We start from the raw sequence: 24,529 nt of genomic DNA, 5'->3' as shown, positions 1-24,529 counted from the left end.
AAACCAGTGAAGTGTTTTCCCAAATTCCTATTGACTCTGGCTTTTCTCGGGCTCTGTTCTGCTGCACCACATCAAATGCTATACTGATGTCAAGAACCATTAAATACAGATTTCCTTCCATAAATGCTTAGTTATCCTGCCTTTGATAGAACATAGAACATAGAACAATACAGCACAGAACAGGCCATTCGGCCCACGATGCTGTGCCGAACATTTGTCCTAGCTTAAGCACCTATCCATGTACCTATCCAATTGCCACTTAAAGGTCGCCAATGATTCTGACTCTACCACTCCCACAGGCAGCGCATTCCATGCCCCCACCACTCTCTGGGTAAAGAACCTACCCCTGCCATTCCCCCCTATACCTTCCACCCTTCACCTTAAATTTATGTCCCCTTGTAACACTCTGCTGTACCCGGGGGAAAAGTCTCTGACTGTCTACTCTACTGATCATCTTATAAACCTCTATCAAGTCACCCCTCATCCTTCGCCTTTCCAATGAGAAAAGGCCTAGCACTCTCAACCTACCTTCGTATTACCTATTCTCCATTCCAGTCAACATCCTGGTAAATCTCCTCCTAAAGTGAGGTGACCAGAACTGCACACAGTACTCCAAATGTGGCCTTACCAAGGTCCTGTACAGCTGCAACATCACCTCACGACTCTTGAATTCAATCCCTCTGCTAATGAATGCTAATACACCATAGGCCTTCTTACAAGCTGTATCCACCTGAGTGGCAACTTTCAAAGAGCTATGAACATAGACCCCAAGATCCCTCTGCTCCTCCACCTGACTAAGAACCCTACCGTTAACCCTATATCCCACATTCTTATTTGTCCTTCCAAAATGGACAACCTCACACTTGACAGGGTTGAACTCCATCTGCCACTCCTCAGCCCAGCTCTGCATCATATCTAAGTCCCTTTGCAGCCGACAACAGCCCTCCTCACTATCCACAACTCCACCAATCTTCGTATCATCTGCAAATTTACTGACCCACCCTTCAACTCCCTCTTCCAAGTCATTAATAAATGATGTTTGCTTACATAAGAATTCAAATTACCTGGGTTCGACCAGGTTTAATGGCCTGCATCATTTCTCTCCAAACTGGAAATGGTAAAAGGATCTTCAGTTTTCAGTCGACAGGACACCATCCTTTAGTGACAGCAGCTTCAAAGTTTCATTGCTTACTCCCTAAACAATAAAGAGCTGATCATAAATTTCACCATGAGTAATTTCACGAATTTGCACTGAGTTTCAGACAACTTTTGTCCTACCTTCTCTTCCAAGGTGTTTCTTCCTGGAATAAACAGAACGTGGATATGATTGACAAGGCATGACTGTATCTATCCAGTAAGCAGCAGTTCCAATCATATGGTAGGAGTCTGTCAATTCAGATTGCAGCATAACAACATAAGAACTAAGAGCAGGAGAAGGCAATTCAGCCCTTTGACCCTGCTCTCGATTCAATACAGTCATGGCTGATTTCACCTTGGCCTTGATTCCATTTTCCTCTCGCTCCTATAATCCTTCAACCTATTACCAATAAAAAAAACCTGTTTATTTCCTCTTTAAAAGGAATCATTGTGCTGGCATCACTGCATGGTGTGGGTGTGGGTGTGGGGGGTGGGGCGGGGGGGAGAGTTCCTCAAATTCACCATCCTTTGAGAGAAGTATTTTCTCCTCATCTGTTTTAAACCTGCTACTCCTCATCTTAAAATAATGGCCTTTCATTCTAGACTAAAAGAGGAACCATCTCTTCATCATCTACTTTGTCAATCCCTTTTAGCCTCTTGTAGACCTCAATTACATCTAAAACTCTTGAGAGTATAGACAGAAACTGCTCAATTTCTCTTCAGGAGAGAAACCCCTCAGCTCTGGAGTTAATCGAATGAATCTGCTCTGAACTATTGGCAATGCAACTATATCCCTTCTCAAGTGAAGGAACTAAAGCTGTACACAATCCTCCAGATACAGTCTCACTAGTGCCTTGTGCAGTTATAGCAACACTCCCCTACTTGCTATTCCTTTTGCAATAAATGCCAGAATTTAATTTGCTTTCCTTGTGAACTGCTGCTTCTGCATACCAGATTCTGCTGATCAGGAGTCACCATGCTGGGCGACATGGTGGCACAGTAGTTAGCACTGCTGCCTCATTATACCAGAGACCTGGGTTCAATTCCCACCCCAGGTGACTCTCTGTGTGGAGTTTGTACATTTCCCCTGTGTCTGTGTGGGTTACCTCTGGGTGCTCTGGTTTCCTCCAACAGTCCAAAAATGTGCAGGTTAGGTGAACTGGCCATGTTACATTGTCCGTAGTGTTAGATGTAGGGGAATGGGTCTGGATGGGTTACGCTTCAGCGAGTCGGTGTGGACTTGTTAGGCCGAAGGGCCTATTTCCATACTGTAAGTAATCTAATCTAATTGAAAGAAGATATCAGATTAAATATATTGCAGCAGAAGAATAATATTATCAAAATTACAAGATTTTCAAAGGGTTTCATGAAACATTAAGTGACTTCACTCAAGAAAACAGAAGATATGATACAGGTGTTTAAAATTATGAGTCGGGTCAATCCAATCGATTCAGTGAAGAGTTTCCCCTTCTAAGAAGTCTGAACATTTGGATCTGTGAACATCTGGTGACAAATAAATGAAATGGGGAGTTCAGGTGAAAGGGTGTTTATTGAGGCAGTGATGAGAACGTGGATAAAGCAGTACTTTCTGTGTCCCTGCGATTCTACACAATTCACACACATCAATTTCTTGTCAGTTTCACAAAACACCTTCAGTTCCACCTGACCTTCCTCAAAATGATGTTTATTTTTATTTCCTTGAGGATTCTGATTTAATTTTCGGGCTTCCTTGGCTAGATTCGCTATGGCCTGATTTAACCTCAAGTTTACATCCAGAAACCCTTGTTACATTCTGGGCAGGAGTTCATCTGCTGCTTTTCCCAACTCTGGGTGATACAGGAGCGGCAGAAATTGTGTCCATATTCCAGTAGAACCAAATTGGTGAAGAAATCCAGTCAAATGGGAAATGATGAAGGGCTTTTGCCCGAAACATCGATCTTCCTGCTCCTTGGATGCTGCCTGACCTCCTGTGTTTTTCCAGCACCACTCTAATCTTGACTCTAATCTCCAGCATCTGCAGTACCACTTTCGCCCGGTAATAACTATAATGAATTTAAAAAATGGCTGTGCCATTTGTCTAGAGAATTCCCTGCTCTTTCCTCACGTACCAGCAGAAATGAAATACATACCCTGGAATCTCAATGACAATCTGATCTTGAAAGGTCCTCACAGTAAAGATTTCCTAAACCACGCCACCTTCTGGGACATCACTGAGCTAACACCTGACTGTGGGAGCTCTTCCAGCTAAAATCGCTGGTATGTGTAGGACTCTGCGATATTGGTTTTTATATCTGTGACTCCGCTCCGCCATTAATTCACAATCATTTACCTCTATGATATCATGACGAGTGGGTAATCATAACTATATTACTGCTTTCCATGGTAGTTCAGCTACCCATCATGCATCGGGCTGTGGAATCCCTTCTATCTCTTGTTCCGTAAGATACAGTGCGCTTGCGCGGAGCAGCCTGGACGCCGCCTGGTCATATTTACATTGGGAGGCTTCGGCATGTCTCCGTCTGTCTGTGTGTGTGTGTGTGTCTGTGTGTGTGTGTGTGTCTGTCTGTGTGTGTGTCTATCTCTCTCTCTCTCACTCTGCCCCACTCTCCCGGCCCTTCTGTATGTGTGTCTCTGTCTGTGTGTGTGTGTCTATCTCTATCTCTCTCACTCTGCCCCACTCTCCCGGCCCTTCTGTATGTGTGTCTCTGTCTGTGTGTGTGTGTGTGTGTGTGTCTATCTCTATCTCTCTCACTCTGCCCCACTCTCCCGGCCCTTCTGTATGTGTGTCTCTGTCTGTCTGTCTGTGTGTGTGTCTATCTCTATCTCTCTCACTCTGCCCCACTCTCCCGGCCCTTCTGTATGTGTGTCTCTGTCTGTGTGTGTGTGTCTATCTCTATCTCTCTCACTCTGCCCCACTCTCCCGGCCCTTCTGTATGTGTGTGTGTGTGTGTGTGTCTATCTCTATCTCTCTCACTCTGCCCCACTCTCCCGGCCCTTCTGTATGTGTGTCTCTGTCTGTGTGTGTGTGTGTGTGTGTCTATCTCTATCTCTCTCACTCTGCCCCACTCTCCCGGCCCTTCTGTATGTGTGTCTCTGTCTGTGTGTGTGTGTGTGTCTATCTCTCTCACTCTGCCCCACTCTCCCGGCCCTTCTGTATGTGTATCTCTGTCTGTGTGTGTGTGTGTGTGTCTATCTCTATCTCTCTCACTCTGCCCCACTCTCCCGGCCCTTCTGTATGTGTGTCTCTGTCTGTGTGTGTGTGTGTGTGTGTGTCTATCTCTATCTCTCTCACTCTGCCCCACTCTCCCGGCCCTTCTGTATGTGTGTCTCTGTCTGTGTGTGTGTGTGTGTGTGTGTCTATCTCTATCTCTCTCACTCTGCCCCACTCTCCCGGCCCTTCTGTATGTGTGTCTCTGTCTGTGTGTGTGTGTGTGTGTGTGTCTATCTCTATCTCTCTCACTCTGCCCCACTCTCCCGGCCCTTCTGTATGTGTGTGTGTGTGTGTGTCTATCTCTATCTCTCTCACTCTGCCCCACTCTCCCGGCCCTTCTGTATGTGTGTCTCTGTCTGTGTGTGTGTGTGTGTGTGTGTGTCTATCTCTATCTCTCTCACTCTGCCCCACTCTCCCGGCCCTTCTGTATGTGTGTCTCTGTCTGTGTGTGTGTGTGTGTCTATCTCTATCTCTCTCACTCTGCCCCACTCTCCCGGCCCTTCTGTATGTGTGTGTGTGTGTGTCTATCTCTCTCTCTCTCTCTCCCTCTCTGTCTCGCTCTGCCCCACTCTCCCGGCCCTTCTGTATGTGTGTGTGTCTCTGTCTATCTGTCTGTCTGTGTCTGTGTCTGTGTTTGTGTGTCTGTGTGTCCAACTCTATCTCTCTATCTCTATCTCTCTGTCTCTATCTTTCTATCTCTCTCTATCTGTCTCTCTCTCTGCCCCACACACCCGGCCGTTCTCCGTGTGTGTGTCTGTTTGTCTTTCTGTGTCTATGTGTGTGTGTGTCTGTCTGTCTGTGTAAGCCACAGAGTCTGCAGAACAGGCAGCTTCCGGGGACAGAGAAAGGAGGATGGTTCACATCCCGGGGCAGTGCTGTAATAAACAAGAACCTTCACTTTAGGGAAAACAGTGAAGCCTCTGATTTCCGATGGGGAAGGAAACTCAGGGAGAGGGGGCAGGGGAGATTATTCACAAAACCTGCGGCTCCTTGAATCAAAGGCATAGAGTCCAGCAGCGCAGAATCTGGACCTTCAGCCCAAACTGGACCATGGCGACCACAGAGTCACAGGGATGTACAGCATGGAAACAGACCTTTCGGTCCATCTCATTCGTGCTGACCAGATATCCGACCCTAATCAAGTCCCATTTGCTAGCACTTGGCCCACCTTCTGCAAAACCCATCCAGAAGCCTTTAGAACATTATAGAGCAGTACAGACCCCTCGGCCCTCGATGTTGTGCTGATCCATGAAACCAATCTGAAGCCCATCCAACCTGCACTATTCTGTTTTCATCCATATACCCATCCAATGTCTATTTTAAATGTTGTAATTATACCAGCCTCCACCACATCCTCTGGCAGCTCATTCCATACTCGCACCACCCTCTGGGTGAAAAAGTTGCCCCTTAGGTATTTTTTATATCTTTCCCCTCTCACCCTAAACCTATGCACTCTGCTTCTGGACTCCCCCACCCCAAGGAAAAGACTTTGTCTATTTATCCTATCCATGCTCCTCATGATTTTATAACCTCTATAAGGTCACCCCTCAGCCTCCGACGCTCCAGGGAAAACAGCCCCAGCCTGTTCAGCCTCTCCCTATAGCTCAAATCCTCCAACCCTGGCAACATCCTTGTAAATCTTTTCTGAATCCTTTCAAGTTTCACAACATCTTTCCGATAGGAAGGAGACCAGAATTGCACGCAATATTCCAACAGTGGCCTAACCAATGTCCTGTACAGCCACAATATGATCTCCCAACTCCTGTACTCAATACACTGACCAATAAAGGAAAGCATACCAAACGCTTTCTTCACTATGCTATTTACCTGCTATTCTATTTTGAAGGAGCTATGAACCTGTACTCCAAGGTCCCTTTGTTCAGCAACATTCCCTAGGACCTTACCATTTAGTGTACAAGTCCTGCTATGATTTCCTTTCCCAAAATGCAGCACCTCGCATTTATCTAAATTAAACTTCATCTGCCACTCCTCAGCCCATTGGCCCATCTAATCAAGATCCAGTTGTACTCTGAGGTAACCATCTTTGCTGTCCACTACACCTCCAATTTTGTTGTCATCTGGAAACATACTAACTATACCTCCTATGTTTACTTTGAAATAATTTATATAAATGACAAAAATAGTGGGCCCAGCACCGATCCTTGCGGCACTCCACTGGTCACAGGCCTCCAATCTGAAAAGCAACCCTCCACCACCACCCTCTGTGTTCTACCTTCAAGCCAGTTCTGTATCCAGATGGCTAGTTCTCCCTGTATTCATGAGATCTAACCTTGTTAATCAGTCTCCCATGGGAACCTTGTTGAAAACCTTATTGAAGTCTGTATGGATCACGTCCACCGCTCTGCCCTCATCAATCCTCTTTGTTACTTGAAAAAAACTCAATCAAGTTTGTGAAACATAATTAGCACGCACAAAGTCATGCTGACTATCCCTAATCAGTCTTTGCCTTTCCAAATACATGTACATCTTGTCCCTCAAGATTCCCTCCAACAACTTGCCCACCACCGACGTCAGGCTCATTGGTCTATAGTTCCCTGACTTGTCCTTACCGCCCTTCTTAAATAATGGCACCACGTTAAGCAATCTCCAGTCTTCCAGCACCTCACCTGTGACTATCAATGATACAAATATCTCAGCAAGTGGCCCAGCAATCACTTCCCTAGCTTCCCACCAAGTTCTCGGGTATACCTGATCAGGTCCTGGGGATTTATACACTTTTATGCATTTCAAGCCATCCAGCACCACATCCTTGTAATATGGACATTTTTCAAGATGTCACCATTTATTTCCCCACACTCTGTATCTTCCAAGTCCTTCTCACAGTAATTACTGATGCAACATACTCACTTAGTATCTCCCTCATCTCCTGCAGCCCCACACATAGGCTGCCTTCCTGATCTTTGAGGGGCCCTATTCTCTCCCTAGTTACTCTTTTGTCCTTAATATATTTGTAAAAACCTTTTGGATTCTCCTTAACCCTATTTGCCAAAGCTATCTCCTGACCCCTTCCTGCCCTCCTGATTTCCCTCTTAAGCATGTGCTGCTACTTTTATAATCTTCGAAGGATTCACTCGATCTCTCCTCTCTACACCTGGCATATGCTTTCCACTTTCTCTCAACCAAAACCTCAACTTATCTTGTCATCCAGCATTCCCTACACCTAACAGCTTTACATTTTGTTCTAACAGGAATATACTGTCTCTGGACCCTTGGTATCTCATTTTTGAAAGCACACAAACCCCATTTCCCTGCACTTGGCCCATCTCCTTCTTATCCATGTATTTAGGAGAATGTGAGGATTGCAGATGCTGGAGATCAGAGTCGAGAGTGTGGTGTTGGAAAAGTACAGCAGGTCAGGCAGCATCAGGAAGGGTTTATGCTCAAAACATCAATTCTCCTGCTCCTCAGATGCTGCCTGATATTCTATCCTTATCCATGTATTTGTCCAAATGCCTTTTAAATGTTGTAATTGTACCAGCCTCAACCACTTCTGCTGGCAGCTCATTCCATATGTGTACAACCCTCTATGTAAAAAAGCTGCCCTTTAGATTCCCTTTCCCCTCTAACCTAAAATTCATGCCCTCCAGTCCTCAATTCCCCAACCCTGGGAAAACACTGAGTGCATTCACCCTATCCATCCCCCTCATGATCTCATACACTTTTACAAGATACCCTCCCCCAGTCTCCTACACTGTACAGAAAACGTTGTAGCTTCTCCAACCTCTTCCTATAACTCAGTCCCTTGAGTCCTAGCAACATCCTTGTAAATTTCTTCTGCATTCTTCCCACGTTAATAACATCCTTCCTATAGCAAGGTAACCAAAACTGAACATAATACTCCAAGTGCAGCCTCACTAACCTCCAGTACAAATGTAACATAACTTCCCAATTTCTATACTCAATGCCCTGACTGATGAAGGCCAGACCAAAACCCTTCTTCACAGCCTGTTTACCTGTAACTCCACTTTCAGAGAGGTGTGCACCTGAACTCAAAGGTCCCTCTATTCCACTACATTCCATTCACTCCAAACTCCTACCTTGAGTTGACTTTCCAAATTGCAACACCTCACACATCTCTATATTAAACTCCAGATGCCATTTCTCAGTCCACTTCCCAACTGATCAAGACCCTGCTGCTATTTCTGATAACGTAACAACATAAGAACATAAGAACTAGGATTAGGAGTCGGCCATCTGGTCTTCAAGCCTGCTCTGCCATTCAATAAGATCATGGTTTCAGCTCCATTTATCTACCCTCTCACCATAACGATAATTCCTTTACTGTTCAAAACTTTGTCTATCTTTACTTTAAAAACATTTACCAAGGAAACCTCAACTACTTCACTGGGCAGAAAATTCCACAGATTCACAACCTTCCGGGTAAAGAAGTTCCTTCTCAATTCAGTCCTAAATCTGCTTCCCCTAATTTGAGACTATTTGCTCTGTCCTAGTTTCACCCACCAGTGGAGACATCCTCTCTACTTCTGTCTTATCTATTCCTTTCAAAATTTTATAAGTTTTGATAAGATCCCCTCTCATGCTTCTAAATTCCAATGAATATAATCCCAGTCTACTCAGTCTCTCCCTTAAGCTAAATCCCTCAACTCCAGGATCAACCTAGTGCACATCTTCTGTACCCCCTGTAGTGCCAGTACATCCTCTGTCAAGTAAGGAGACCGAAGCTGCACACAGTACTCCAGGAGTGGTCTCACCAGCACCCTATCCAGCTGCAACATAACCTCCCTGCTTTTAAACTCTATCCCTTTGTGAAAAATTGCTTTGCTCATCAACTGTCCTACCATGAAATCTTCTTTTCCAATCTACCTTAGCCAAGTCCTCCCCAATTCAATTGTGCTCTCCTTTGTTTAAGCACAGGAACCTGGTATTGGATTTTATTTTCATACTCTCCATTCTGTATTCTAAATTCAATCATACTGTGATCACTCCTTCCGAAAGGATCACGAACTATGAGGTCATTAATAATTCCTGTCTCATGAGTCAGGACCAGACCTGGGATAGCTTGCTTCCTCATAAGTTCCATTACATACTGTTCAAGAAAACTATCGTGGATACACTCAACAAGGCTACCCTGACTGAGTTGGTTCAACCAAGTGACGTGTTGATTAAAATCCCCCATGATAATTGCTGTAACATTTTTACAGGCATTGTTTATTTCTTTGTATATTGCCTGCCCCAATGTGATGTGATTATTAAGTGGCCTCTAGACCATGCCTATCAGTGATTATTTTCTTCTTCAGATATCTAACTTCCATCCAGGTGGATCTAACCTTATTCTGCACAGAACCTATATCATCTCTCAGCACCGCCCTGACATCGTCCTTGAATAACAGAGCTACATCACCTCCCTTACCTTCCTGTCTGTTCTTCTGAATAGTCTGAAACACTTGGATATTTAATTCCCAGTTGTGACCATCCTGTAACCATGACTCCATAATTGCTACTAAATCATATGCATTCATGATGATTTGTGCCATTAACCCATTAACCTTGTTACAAATGCTGAGAGCACACAGCTAAAGTGCCCTTATGCCATCTTTCTTGCTGTCATGATTTACAACATCTCTAATAATATCTCCTGACTTATCCTTCCTTTTTACTTCTTTCATAGCCTGTCTTATACTTAAACCCTCCTGCACACATCCTTCCCTTTTTAGTTACCATCATATTTCCAGTTGTTTTCCCCTTCTCTATCCACACCCCACCACCTCCGCCCCCCACCCCGCCCCATTCCCCCAGAATCACTAGTTTAAAGTCCTAACTTAACTCTATTGGAAGACTGAATACAGCCATGATTACTAATTAACTGTTCCAATATGGTAACATCCCCTAAGCACAGCCGTTGGCAAAAAGGTCAATTCAGAAAACAGATTTGGTCCCACGTGCAATCCAGGTGCTGAAAAAGGGAACCCTCAGCTTTTGGCTGTAACCGAGAGAGGGAGAAGGAGTTTCCATTTCTTCAAGACCCCACCAGCAACTGCTGAAAGTTACACTTAAAATGCCCTGGATCTGTGGGAGCTGGACTACACCCGCTCAGGCTGCTCCTATTGTTCCAATTTTTTAAAAAAACTCAACATCTCACAAGTTGATCCAATCTCTCGCTAATAGAAACCACAGCATCACCACAGTAAAGCCTTCCCACAGGGACAAATATCTTCATAACCAAACCCTTAAAACAGAGCACTTGCTTTTCATTAAATACCATAAAGAACTGAGAAATGACTCTCAGGAGATTTTATTTCATTGCTGAACAGACAGAGGAAAGCACAGGGAGCAGACCGGGAGTGGTGACAGCAGGAGGTTTCGGGACAGGCCGAAGGGACTCATTCTGTGTTGCAGCATCCAGAGAATCACTTTTCTGGAGTTTTATGGAGCAGCTTCAGGGATTTTAGCAAAAGACTGACCCCCAGAGCTGGGAGTTTGAGGTGGATGGGAGATTGTCAGGACCATGGGAGGTGATTAAACATCCACCTCCCCAGACCCCCTCCCCCTGGGGCTGACAGCCTCACACCTCCTTGTGTGAGAGCAGCAAGGGGTGCAGCGAGGACACCTCATTCCAGCTGAGGGGACAGTAATCTGCTGCACTATCCCTCTCCAATGGGATCATATGGCTACCCTGGCAATTTTTGTTGTTGTAAAGGATCCAGACTCCGGTCTTGAGAGATCAGACCAGGTTATCAAAGTCCCCACTCCTCAACCTAGCAATTGTCCCATTCTCCAGTAAACATCTTCTTACACTGAGATGGAGAACTGACTCTGCTGAGCAACTGAAGGGACCTAATCTTCTGGTCAAACAGCCCCAGTTTCTCTTGATCTCCCTTCCCGAATCCCTTGTGATTCCTCTTATAGTTCTTGCCAGTGTAGACCATCTAGGGGGCTCCCAACCACCTTCAGGGAGCAAGCTATGTTACTGAAGAAGAACTCCAAGATCCAGGATGTCACTGTAAAAAGCTTCACTGTGCCTGCCCCATGCGAACCTGCTGATCATACAGAGTAATCTCACTCATCGCTGTGGTGATCTCCCAGAGAGTCTGGGAGGGAGGGTAACAGTCTCTGTGTCTGAGAGGAGCACCCTTTATATCTGTGTCTGATCCCTGACAGCTCAGCAACTGTGACCAGGAGGGGGGATCTCAGTGTCCTCCTTCTCCTCCTGGAACAGTTCCCATCGCTGCTTCTCAGAAACCAGCATCACTGAGGGACAGGAGGGCACCATGTCAGCACACTGTGGTTTTTGGGGAGGTTCATCCTGAGCAACTCTGTGATGTGGGACTCTATGCTGTCACACACAAAACAAAACTGTCCTTCCCACTTAGTCATTCTCCAGTTCCAATTGGGTCCTGGGGTCAGTGTTTATTGAGCTGTTCAGAGTCAGCCTTTTTTGTAGTGACTCACGGGACGAGGGTATCACAGGCTCAGCTAGCATTTATTGCCCATCCCTAATTGCCCAGATGGAGGCTAAGAGTCTAACCACGTTGCTGTGGGTCTGGAGTCCCACGTCGGCCAGACCAGGTAAAGAGCACTGAACTGGGAATAAGATCATAAATGAGCCAGGTGAAGGTCAGAGGAAGTGGGTGCAGAGAACCTCAGTTGGAGCAACAGGCTCATCATTCCTTCACAAACCTTGCAAAAAGGCCTATGTGACCTGTGGTAAACATACATAAATACCCGCACAACAGCACAAGGATTCATCGGTACATTTCTCTGTTTCAATGTAACTTTTTCCACACTCCCCCCTTTTGCCCTGAAAGGACAACCTTAAATGTCAATCTCAGCCAGTCTTTGGAATTTGATATCCTCATCCTCCAGGATTATCATCGTTGGACCATAGCGCTGACTGTAGCTTGCATTACACTGTAGCTGGTGCAATGGGTCCTGATACCCCCTACCAGAACCAAAACAATTACAATCAGGAGCAGTATCCCAAAACCCCACTGAGCAATTGAGCTTCCCCAATTTCCAAAAATACTGCTCAACCAACTAACAAATCCCCAGCAATCATTGAGTTCATGTAAATTGACTATTTCCTTTCGGATGTGCTCAGCCAGGTTCGTGATTTCTTCGGAGTTATCAGGGATGTAGGTGCAACATTCCTGACCTCAGACAACGTCCAGTCCAGAGCGATGTGATTCTGCAAAGAGATGACATCATACATGGACTCAAAATTCCCCAGTTCTTATTTTCAAGGTACCTGCAAGTCATTTTTATTGTTTTATTTGCAATTCAGCTCACTATCACTGTTTTAAAGTCAGTTTCTCAATGGATTACATGTCAGTATCTTATCGATTAAATCGCACTCTTGTAAGTAATACAACCAACTTTCCCAAAGTCACTAACAGTTTCCATGCACTCAAAGCTCTGAATGTTTTCACAGTCATTCTTCAATACAGAGATGTATCAGTAACAAATGGCTTGATGGGTTGAGGGTGCCTCATCTATCGCTGTTGTGATACTGAAAGCCCGCAGACATGTTCTGAAGTTCATACTCTTATCTGAAAGACAGAAAGTACGCGTCCATTCCACTCAGGTAGAATGGATTAATTCGGAACGGTTTAAGGGCTGGGGTGAAAATTCCTGAACATAATTACGTCAGTTGTCTATCCTCCTCCTGTACAGAAATATAATTAACAAAGGAAAATATTATATCCTTTGTTTGATTGTAGACTCCTTTCTAAAATCACTTGATATGAATTTTCTCAGATCTTAGAATTCTATCAGTAGAGTTTTCAAAATTCCAATTTTCTTGCTACTTGGATTCTCTCAGAGTTTAGAACATGTAGCACGAGCAAATCTTATCATCTGGAAATAAAGATGCACTCATTTGGTAGTTCACTCTGGCCAGAAAATGAAATTCCAAACATGATAATTTCCAATTCCAAGAGTTAATTTTTTTTTACCAAGTTTTAATTCCCAATTTATTTTGTTAAGTTTTTTTATTAAATCAACACCTCATTGCAGCTTTCTACTTTGTGCAAACACTGATAGTTCCCTAAAATGACATTACCTCAATCAAATCATGTTCCACACTGATATAGGTACACAGCACATTTTCAAATCACCACAGAGTCCCAAACACACTAAAATCAAAACATTCCCGGATCTGTAGCTCCAGGAGACCAAAACACAAATAAAGTCCATTTGCAAATGCACAAAGTGGCCCCATGTTTGGGTCTACAAAGCTGGCTCAACAGTGGGAGTTTTCCCTGCATTAAATGTTTGACATACTATACATCTAGCACTTATTTTCAGCTATAGTGCTGAAGCCTAGCGCATACAGGATTGCTGTATAATACTATCCATCTGTGCCCATTGTGACACATGAGGGCAAGGCAGGGTAACAAGGCCGAGGGTTCTCCATTGTGGGAGACCCATAAACCGTCTGGTCATCAAAGACATCTTGCACCTTCTGCAGTGCTGGGTTCTGATTGAAGGGAAGGGGGTGGGACTATCAGGAGCAGTGAGGGCAACACGTGGGTGTACCACAGTCCCAGACCATCCTGTGGCTGCTGTCTTGGCCACAGGATCAGTGCGAGAGTTTCCTCAGGATGCATCATCAGAGGGATTAATGTGAGCTGTCCTGGATCTGGGATTTTCACCCCATTGCCTGCAAACGTGGAAAGGGATTGGAGACACTAAAGGGCTCTACATTCTCCTGCAACTTGTTTGGACACACTCGGGACCAATGGCCATGTTGGCCACAATTATAACAAGGTCCCAGTTTGCCCCTCCCTCCTACCCTGACCATATCCACTGCCCACATTATTCAATGGGGGTCTATGGGGTGGTCTAGCTCCATCCACAACAAGGATCCGATCAGGCCTTTCCTTATTGTTCTGCTGCTGGAGCGGGAATTGGCTCTGGCAATGTTGCAGGGTATTTGAGATTTCATTCAAGGTATTAGTTTTCCATCCTCCATAGATGGCACAGATCATTTGTTTTATATGGAGTTGCAACTTGTGTACAATAACACTAACAAAAGCAGGTGATCCATCATTGACCTCAATATCTGAATATCATTCAAACACCATGGGGGGGGTCACTCAATATAATCCCCAAATCATGATCACTTTACTGTGTAGTTACCTTTTTAGTTAACTCTCACCTCGTACTTTTCTTAAACCTTCCCAAAGTTGTATTAAATGTGCCTCATTCCAAGGGCTCTCTGGCCAGTTGGTTTTGACCTTAATCTGTCTCTATTTATTGGTGCCCAATACACATCTATCATCAGCTCAGTGTCCTCACGATTTGGGATGTGGCATTTATGCGAGATCTCTAACTTTTGTAGGATCTTCTCAATATTTGTTTATGGCCTGGGCATTGTTGTGACTATATCCCATAACTTGGAGAGTGTCCAGGTCCAGTAGACATGGATGGTCTGGCTGTCTAGACTGGGAAATGTACACAGAGGGAGCTGATGGTCCATTACTGCCCATCCTTTGGGAGCAGATGTGTTTTGCAACAGTTTGACTTAGGCACTTGAGTCTGGGGGAGGAGGGGTGGAGGGTCATTGATCCTGACCCTGTCCCTGCCTTACAGTGTACCATTGATGCCAGTTCTCCCAGTCTCAGGTCTGTGTCTCTTCGACATTATCATGTTTGAGCCTGGATTTATTAGAGACCATGATCTTAACGTTTAACTCTCCCCTACTTCCCTTTTCAATTTTCTCCCTATTCTCCTGGACCTTTCTACTTTTCCTCACTGACTCCCCTTTTTCCTTCAGTAGATTCGGTCAGCCAGAGATGATAATCTGACCATCTCATTTCTTTCTTTTTCTCCTTCTCTCTCTATCCCAAAACATCTGTGAATTGTTTGAAGCGATTGTGATTAAACGTGCCATTCTGGGGAGATGGCTTGACAGGCTTCTAGGCCATTTCACCCAATTGTTGACAAGGTGTATGGAATCAGGCCCGTAATGTATGTTAAAGGTGGTCCCTTCTGAGAGTGAGCCCTTTCCCCATTCCGTTAGCAACTGACACGTACACTCACACACACACTCACACACACACACTCACACATCCACTCACACATACACTCACGCACACATACACTCATGCACACACTCACATACACACACACACTCACATACACATATACTCACATGCACACTCATACACTCACACACACACACACTCACACACACATGCAGCACACACACCCTCACATGCACACTCACACACACACATACACTCACATACACACACACTCATACACACATGCACTCACACTCACACATACGCACACACACACACTCACACTCACACATACACACACACATGCATCACACACACACTCACACACACACACTCATACACACATACACTCACACTCACCCTCACACACACACTCACACACACACACTCATACACACACACTCACACTCACACATACACACACACACCCTCACACACACTCACACTCACACTTACACACACACACACACACACTCACACTCACACATACACACACACACACTCACACACACACATGCATCACACACACCCTCACACACACTCACACTCACACTTACACACACACATGCATCACACACACCCTCACATGCACACTCACACACACACACATCACACGCACCCTCACACGCACCCTCATACAGACACACACAAACTCACACACACTCACACACACACACACACACTCTAACACACACACACTCTAACACACACACACATGACTTGTGCAAACATTCCCTCCCTCACTGACCCTCTCCTCATGTTCCGCGCTCACTGACCTCCTCCCCTTGTTTTCCCTCTTCCCTGACCCCACCCCTTGTGTTCACCTCCCTCCCTGACCCCTCGCCCCAAAGTTCCCCTCCCTCCCTGACCCCTCCCCCATGTTCACCTCCCTCCCTGACCCCTCGCCCCAAAATTCCACTCCCTCCCTGACCCCTCCCCCATGTACACCTTCCTCCCTGACCCCTCCCCCCATGTACACCTCCATCCCTGACCCCTCCCCATGTTCCCCTCCCTCCCTGACCCCTCCCCGCATGTTACTCCCTCCCTCCCCCATGTTCCCCTCCCTCCCTAACCCCTCACCTCCATGATCCCCACCCTCCCTGACCACTCCCCCATGTTCACCTCCATCCCTGACCCCTCCCCTATGTTCCCCTCCCTCCCTGACCCCTCCCCCATGTTACCCCTCCCTCATTGTCTCCCTCCCCCATGTTGCCCTCCTTCCCTGACCCCCTCCCCTACTCTCCATGTTCCCCTCCCTCACTGACCCCCTCCCCTCTTTTTTCCCTCCCTCCCTGACCCCCTCCCCCCATGTTCTCCACCTTCACTGACCCCTCCCCTCTATGTTCCCCTTCCTCCCTGATACCTCCCCCATGGTCCCCTCCCTCCCTGAGCCCTCCCCCATATTACTACCCTCTCACTGACCCCCTCCCCTTGTGTTCACCTCCCTCCCTGACCCCTCCCCCATGTTCCCCTCCTTCACTGACCCCTCACCCCATTTTCCCCTCTCTCCATGACCGTCACCATGTTCCCCCTCCCTCACTGACCCCCTCCCCCCATGTTCCCCCTCCCTCACTGTCCCCTCCCCATATTACCCCTCCTCATTGACCCCCTCCCCTCCATGTTCCCCTCCCTCCCTGAACCCCTCCCATGGTAACCACCCCTCATTGTCACCCTCCCTCATCTTCCCCACCCTCTGTGACCCCTCCCCCCATGTTCCCCCCCTCACTGACACCCTCCCCCCTGTTCCCCCTCCCTCACTGACCCCCTCCCCTCCATGTTGCCCACCCTCCCTGACCGCTCCCCCATGTTCCTCCCCTCACTGACTCCCACCCCTATATTACCCCCTCCTTCCCCCATGTTCCCCTACCACCCTGAACCCTCCCCCCATGTCCCCTCACTCATTTACCCCCTCCCCCATGTTCCCCCTTCCTCTCTGACCCCGCCCCCATGTTACCACTCCCTCACTGATCCCCTCCCACCATGTTTCCCTCCCTCCCTGACCCCCTCCCCCCATGTTCCCCGCCCTCACTGCCCCCTCCCCTCCATGTCCCCCTCCCTCACTGACCCCCTCTTCCCATGTTCCCCTCCCTCTCTGACCCCCTCCCACCATGTCTCCTCCCTCACTGACCCCTCTCCCATGTTCCCCTCCCTCCCTGACCCCTGCCCCCATGTCCCCTCCCTCACTGGCCCCCACCTCCCCCCCCACCCCCGACATTCCCAGGGTGTGAGGGATGACACGGGAACTTTCCAAGTGATAGAGAAGTTTTATTGATGAATTGTGAGGGAATTACAGAGTGGGGGGGGGGGGGGGAGGAGGGGAGGGTTTTCCCACACCAATTAATACAGCACCAGTCTCCCACCCACCAACCCCATCCCCGCCATCAGTCAGCCCCCGAGAGAGAGACACACAGAGACAACGAGAGGGTCTCCAGAACATGAACCCTGTGTTTTATCCCAATCCTTCAGGACATGACCCACATTATGCTCCCACTTCCCCACTCCCTCCGTCAACTCACAAGGAGATCCCTGTGTTCTCCCCTCCCCCACACCCTCTGAAATCAGGAGCAGGGTCCTTCCCTGTGAGTGTGTGACAGGATTAGAGGAGGGTGCTGAGGTCCGGTGACTGGTCTGGGTGTTGTTCAGGCTGCACAGAGCTGTCCTGAAGGCCTGAGGATGTTCGGACACTGAGTGAATGTCGGGGAAGGATCCCTTAATGTCAGGGGTGTTGAGGTGTGACCCTCATGGGAAACACTGTCTCAGGCAGTGTGACAGACTGAATGCAGGAAAAGGGAGGTGGGGGTTAGGATCACTTGGCTTCCTATGGGTGTGTTGTCGGATTGTGTGTTAGTCAGGGGGATGGGGAGGTTTAGGAAGAAAGCAGAGTTTCGAGGGAGGCCCCAGAATCTTCATTCCCATTCCAGCGTCATACCAGCCTCAATATCCCAGCTCCATCTGCGCAATGGGACAGTCGGGAAATCCAATGCTCTTGAACCAGATTTCGAAACTGCAATTGAAATGGAGAAAGGGTTAGCCCGAGAGACTCTGCAGGACAATCTGTGCCAATCCTTGCACAAACCAGATTGCAGCTCCACTCACCCACTTTCCTTCCCTATGGGAAGGCCAAAGGCAATGGAATTAATAGGCAACAGCATCAGTGAGAACGGGACACGGGGCTGTGCAGTGTCTAACAAATCCTTTCCCCGCTGTTTCCTGCCTCCAAACATCTCTCCAGGATCCATCTCGACAATATCTCATCCTCCATCAGCCTGACTGCAGATAGCTCAGCACTATCACACTTACACCATCACCCTTACACATTCAAACACTCACAGACTCACACACTCTCTCTTTCACAGACACACAAATCATCTCACAATTACACACACACACAAATACACTGGCATGCTGACATACACACACTCACACACACACACTCACGTTTACACACACACACTCACATTTACATACCCATACTTACACACACACTTATCCACACACTGGCACATGAGTGAACTCACACACATTCTCATACTGACACATTCATACTCAAACACACTCAAGCTCACACACACAGACACACACACACATATAAGTGTGCTTACACAGATTCACACAAGCATAAAGACACATGCATATGCTCACTTACACACACACAAACTCGGCCTCTCTCACAAACACACACCCTCTCACACATTCTCTCTCACACACAAACTCCAACACTCTTTCTACAGAAACACTCATACACACACTTACACTCAGGCTCACTCAAACACTCACACACACAAACATACTCTCTCTCCCCATCAAACCATCACCAAATAACAGCTTCCCCTATCAAACCATCAACAAATAACAGCTTCCCCCATCAAACCATCACCAAATAACAGCTTCCCCCATCAAACCATCACCAAATACAAAACCCCATCAAACCATCACCAAATACTAGCGCTACCAAATAAAACTAACACCAAATACCAACCACCCCATCAAACCATCACCAAATACCAACCCTCCATCAAACCATCACCAAATACCAACACCCCCATCAAACCGTCACCAAATACCAACACCCCAATCAAACCATAACCAAATACCAACCCCCACCAAACCATCGCCAAATACTAAACCCCCATCAAATATCGCCAAATACCAACCACCCCATCAAACTGTCACCAAATACCAACCACCCCATCAAACCATCGCTAAATACCAACCCTGCCATCAGACATACACATTCACAAACCCTCTCACACCTTCTCTCTCACATACAAACCCCAACACTCTTTCATACAGACACGCTCATACACACACTTACACTCAGGCTCACACTTACACTCAGACTCATACAAACACTCACACACACACAAACACACTCTCTCTCCCCATCAAACTGTCACCAAATACCAACTCTCCATCAAACTATCAGCAAATACCAAACCATCACCAAACCATCACCAAATACCAATCCCCCATCAAACTGTCACCAAATAACAATTTTCCGTGAAACCATCACCAAATACAAACCCCCATCTAACCATCACCAAATCCCAACCCTCCCAAACATCCCTCTGCTCCTGGCAGTGGGACAGTCCATTCTCTCACCTCCTCCTGCTCTTTTGCCGCCCAGGATTCCTCTTTCGCTGATTTCCCTCTGGGAAATTGGTCGGTCGCTCAGTCAGCTCATCACCCAAAACGGACTCCAAATCACTTATAGGGGTTGGGAGAACCTGATTATTGCATGGGGATCGAAAACTTCCCACAGGCAGATATGACATCTGAGTGCCCCCTTGATTTGCCTTTACAATTTTATTTCTGTTTCTGTTTCCACATCCGTTTCCATTTCCGTTTCTGTTTCCTTTCCTGTCCCAGAGAAAGAGAAGGGGAGGGAGATATTGTCATTCTCCTTTTCACAGTGAGGGACTGACAGAGAGACCCTCAGAGATAGTGAGGGACTGACAGAGAGACCCTCAGAGATAGTGAGGGACTGACAGAGAGACACACGGAGATAGTGAGGGACTGACAGAGAGACACACGGAGATAGTGAGGGACTGACAGAGAGACCCTCAGAGATAGTGAGGGACTGACAGAGAGACACACGGAGATAGTGAGGGACTGACAGAGAGACACACGGAGATAGTGAGGGACTGACAGAGAGACACACGGAGATAGTGAGGGACTGACAGAGAGACACACGGAGATAGTGAGGGACTGACAGAGAGACACACGGAGATAGTGAGGGACTGACAGAGAGACCCTCGGAGATAGTGAGGGACTGACAGAGAGACCCTCAGAGATAGTGAGGGACTGACAGAGAGACCCTCAGAGATAGTGAGGGACTTACAGAGAGACCCTCAGAGATAGTGAGGGACTGACAGAGAGACCCTCAGAGATAGTGAGGGACTGACAGAGAGACCCTCAGAGATAGTGAGGGACTGACAGAGAGACACACGGAGATAGTGAGGGACTGACAGAGAGACACACGGAGATAGTGAGGGACTGACAGAGAGACCCTCAGAGATAGTGAGGGACTGACGGAGAGACCCTCAGAGATAGTGAGGGACTGACAGAGAGACACACGGAGATAGTGAGGGACTGACAGAGAGACCCTCAGAGATAGTGAGGGACTGACAGAGAGACCCTCAGAGATAGTGAGGGACTGACAGAGAGACACACGGAGATAGTGAGGGAGAGACAGAGAGACACACGGAGATAGTGAGGGACTGACAGAGAGACCCTCAGAGATAGTGAGGGACTGACAGAGAGACCCTCAGAGATAGTGAGGGACTGACAGAGAGACACACGGAGATAGTGAGGGAGAGACAGAGAGACCCTCAGAGATAGTGAGGGACTGACAGAGAGACCCTCAGAGATAGTGAGGGACTGACAGAGAGACCCTCAGAGATAGTGAGGGACTGACAGAGAGACCCTCAGAGATAGTGAGGGACTGACAGAGACACCCTCAGAGATAGTGAGGGACTGACAGAGAGACCCTCAGAGATAGTGAGGGACTGACAGAGAGACACACGGAGATAGTGAGGGACTGACAGAGAGACACATGGAGATAGTGAGGTACTGACAGAGAGACCCTCAGAGATAGTGAGGGACTGACAGAGAGACCCTCAGAGATAGTGAGGGACTGACAGAGAGACTCACGGAGATAGTGAGGGACTGACAGAGAGACCCTCAGAGATAGTGAGGGACTGACAGAGAGACCCTCAGAGATAGTGAGGGACTGACAGAGAGACCCTCAGAGATAGTGAGGGAGAGACAGAGAGACACACGGAGATAGTGAGGGACTGACAGAGAGACACACGGAGATAGTGAGGGACTGACAGAGAGACCCTCAGAGATAGTGAGGGACTGACAGAGAGACACACGGAGATAGTGAGGGACTGACAGAGAGACCCTCAGAGATAGTGAGGGACTGACAGAGAGACACACGGAGATAGTGAGGGACTGACAGAGAGACCCTCAGAGATAGTGAGGGACTGACAGAGAGACACACGGAGATAGTGAGGGACTGACAGAGAGACCCTCAGAGATAGTGAGGGACTGACAGAGAGACCCTCAGAGATAGTGAGGGACTGACAGAGAGACCCTCAGAGATAGTGAGGGACTGACAGAGAGACACACGGAGATAGTGAGGGACTGACAGAGAGACCCTCAGAGATAGTGAGGGACTGACAGAGAGACACACGGAGATAGTGAGGGACTGACAGAGAGACACACGGAGATAGTGAGGGACTGACAGAGAGACCCACGGAGATAGTGAGGGACTGACAGAGAGACACACGGAGATAGTGAGGGACTGACAGAGAGACCCTCAGAGATAGTGAGGGACTGACAGAGAGACCCTCAGAGATAGTGAGGGACTGACAGAGAGACCCTCAGAGATAGTGAGGGACTGACAGAGAGACCCTCAGAGATAGTGAGGGACTGACAGAGAGACCCTCAGAGATAGTGAGGGAGAGACAGAGAGACACACGGAGATAGTGAGGGACTGACAGAGAGACACACGGAGATAGTGAGGGACTGACAGAGAGACACACGGAGATAGTGAGGGACTGACAGCGAGACCCTCAGAGATAGTGAGGGACTGACAGAGAGACTCTCAGAGATAGTGAGGGACTGACAGAGAGACCCTCAGAGATAGTGAGGGACTGACAGAGAGACCCTCAGAGATAGTGAGGGACTGACAGAGAGACCCTCAGAGATAGTGAGGGAGAGACAGAGAGACACACGGAGATAGTGAGGGACTGACAGAGAGACCCTCAGAGATAGTGAGGGACTGACAGAGAGACCCTTAGAGATAGTGAGGGACTGACAGAGAGACCCTCAGAGATAGTGAGGGACTGACAGAGAGACCCTCAGAGATAGCGAGGGACTGACAGAGAGACACACACGGAGATAGTGAGGGACTGACAGAGAGACACACGGAGATAGTGAGGGACTGACAGAGAGACTCACGGAGATAGTGAGGGACTGACAGAGAGACCCTCAGAGATAGTGAGGGACTGACAGAGAGACCCTCAGAGATAGTGAGGGACTGACAGAGAGACACACGGAGATAGTGAGGGACTGACAGAGAGACACACGGAGATAGTGAGGGACTCACAGAGAGACCCTCAGAGATAGTGAGGGACTGACAGAGAGACCCTCAGAGATAGTGAGGGACTGACAGAGAGACCCTCAGAGATAGTGAGGGACTGACAGAGAGACACACGGAGATAGTGAGGGACTGACAGAGAGACACACGGAGATAGGGAGGGACTGACAGAGAGACACACGGAGATAGTGAGGGACTGACAGAGAGACACACGGAGATAGTGAGGGACTGACAGAGAGACCCTCAGAGATAGTGAGGGACTGACAGAGAGATACACGGAGATAGTGAGGGACTGACAGAGAGACCCTCAGAGATAGTGAGGGACTGACAGAGAGACCCTCAGAGATAGTGAGGGACTGACAGAGAGACACACGGAGATAGTGAGGGACTGACAGAGAGACACACGCAGATAGTGAGGGACTGACAGAGAGACCCTCAGAGATAGTGAGGGACTGACAGAGAGACCCTCAGAGATAGTGAGGGACTGACAGAGAGACCCTCACAGATAGTGAGGGACTGACAGAGAGACCCTCAGAGATAGTGAGGGACTGACAGAGAGACCCTCAGAGATAGTGAGGGACTGACAGAGAGACACACGGAGATAGTGAGGGACTGACAGAGAGACCCTCAGAGATAGTGAGGGACTGACAGAGAGACCCTCAGAGATAGTGAGGGACTGACAGAGAGACACACGGAGATAGTGAGGGACTGACAGAGAGACCCTCAGAGATAGTGAGGGACTGACAGAGAGACACACGGAGATAGTGAGGGACTGACAGAGAGACCCTCAGAGATAGTGAGGGACTGACAGAGAGACCCTCAGAGATAGTGAGGGACTGACAGAGAGACCCTCAGAGATAGTGAGGGACTGACAGAGAGACCCTCAGAGATAGTGAGGGACTGACAGAGAGACCCTCAGAGATAGTGAGGGACTGACAGAGAGACCCTCAGAGATAGTGAGGGACTGACAGAGAGACACACGGAGATAGTGAGGGACTGACAGAGAGACACACGGAGATAGTGAGGGACTGACAGAGAGACCCTCAGAGATAGTGAGGGACTGACAGAGAGACACACGGAGATAGTGAGGGACTGACAGAGAGACACACGGAGATAGTGAGGGACTGACAGAGAGACACACGGAGATAGTGAGGGACTGACAGAGAGACCCTCAGAGATAGTGAGGGACTGACAGAGAGACCCTCAGAGATAGTGAGGGACTGACAGAGAGACACACGGAGATAGTGAGGGACTGACAGAGAGACACACGGAGATAGTGAGGGACTGACAGAGAGACACACGGAGATAGTGAGGGACTGACAGAGAGACCCTCAGAGATAGTGAGGGACTGACAGAGAGACCCTCAGAGATAGTGAGGGACTGACAGAGAGACACACGGAGATAGTGAGGGACTGACAGAGAGACCCTCAGAGATAGTGAGGGACTGACAGAGAGACCCTCAGAGATAGTGAGGGACTGACAGAGAGACACACGGAGATAGTGAGGGACTGACAGAGAGACACACGGAGATAGTGAGGGACTGACAGAGAGACACACGGAGATAGTGAG

The 24,529-nt window shown here is 47.9% G+C and overlaps 1 protein-coding gene across 1 annotated transcript in view; it reads right to left on the bottom strand.

Moving 5' to 3' along the window:
• Positions 1-17,733: 17,733 nt before the first annotated feature.
• Positions 17,734-24,529, bottom strand: part of LOC140454991 (uncharacterized) — a 50,281-nt gene continuing 43,485 nt past the window's right edge. Inside the window, exons 9-10 of the mRNA XM_072549665.1 lie at positions 19,957-20,214; positions 17,734-18,358 (exon numbers count right to left, since the gene is read on the bottom strand). Coding sequence (XP_072405766.1) covers positions 18,289-18,358; positions 19,957-20,214 — 328 coding nt within the window. The 3' untranslated portion in view covers positions 17,734-18,288. The remainder of the gene's footprint in view (positions 18,359-19,956; positions 20,215-24,529) is intronic.

This window comes from Chiloscyllium punctatum, chromosome 30, assembly GCF_047496795.1.
Source record: "Chiloscyllium punctatum isolate Juve2018m chromosome 30, sChiPun1.3, whole genome shotgun sequence".
NCBI classification, from domain to species: Eukaryota; Metazoa; Chordata; class Chondrichthyes; order Orectolobiformes; family Hemiscylliidae; genus Chiloscyllium; species Chiloscyllium punctatum.
This window is presented reverse-complemented; position numbering and strand designations above follow the sequence as displayed.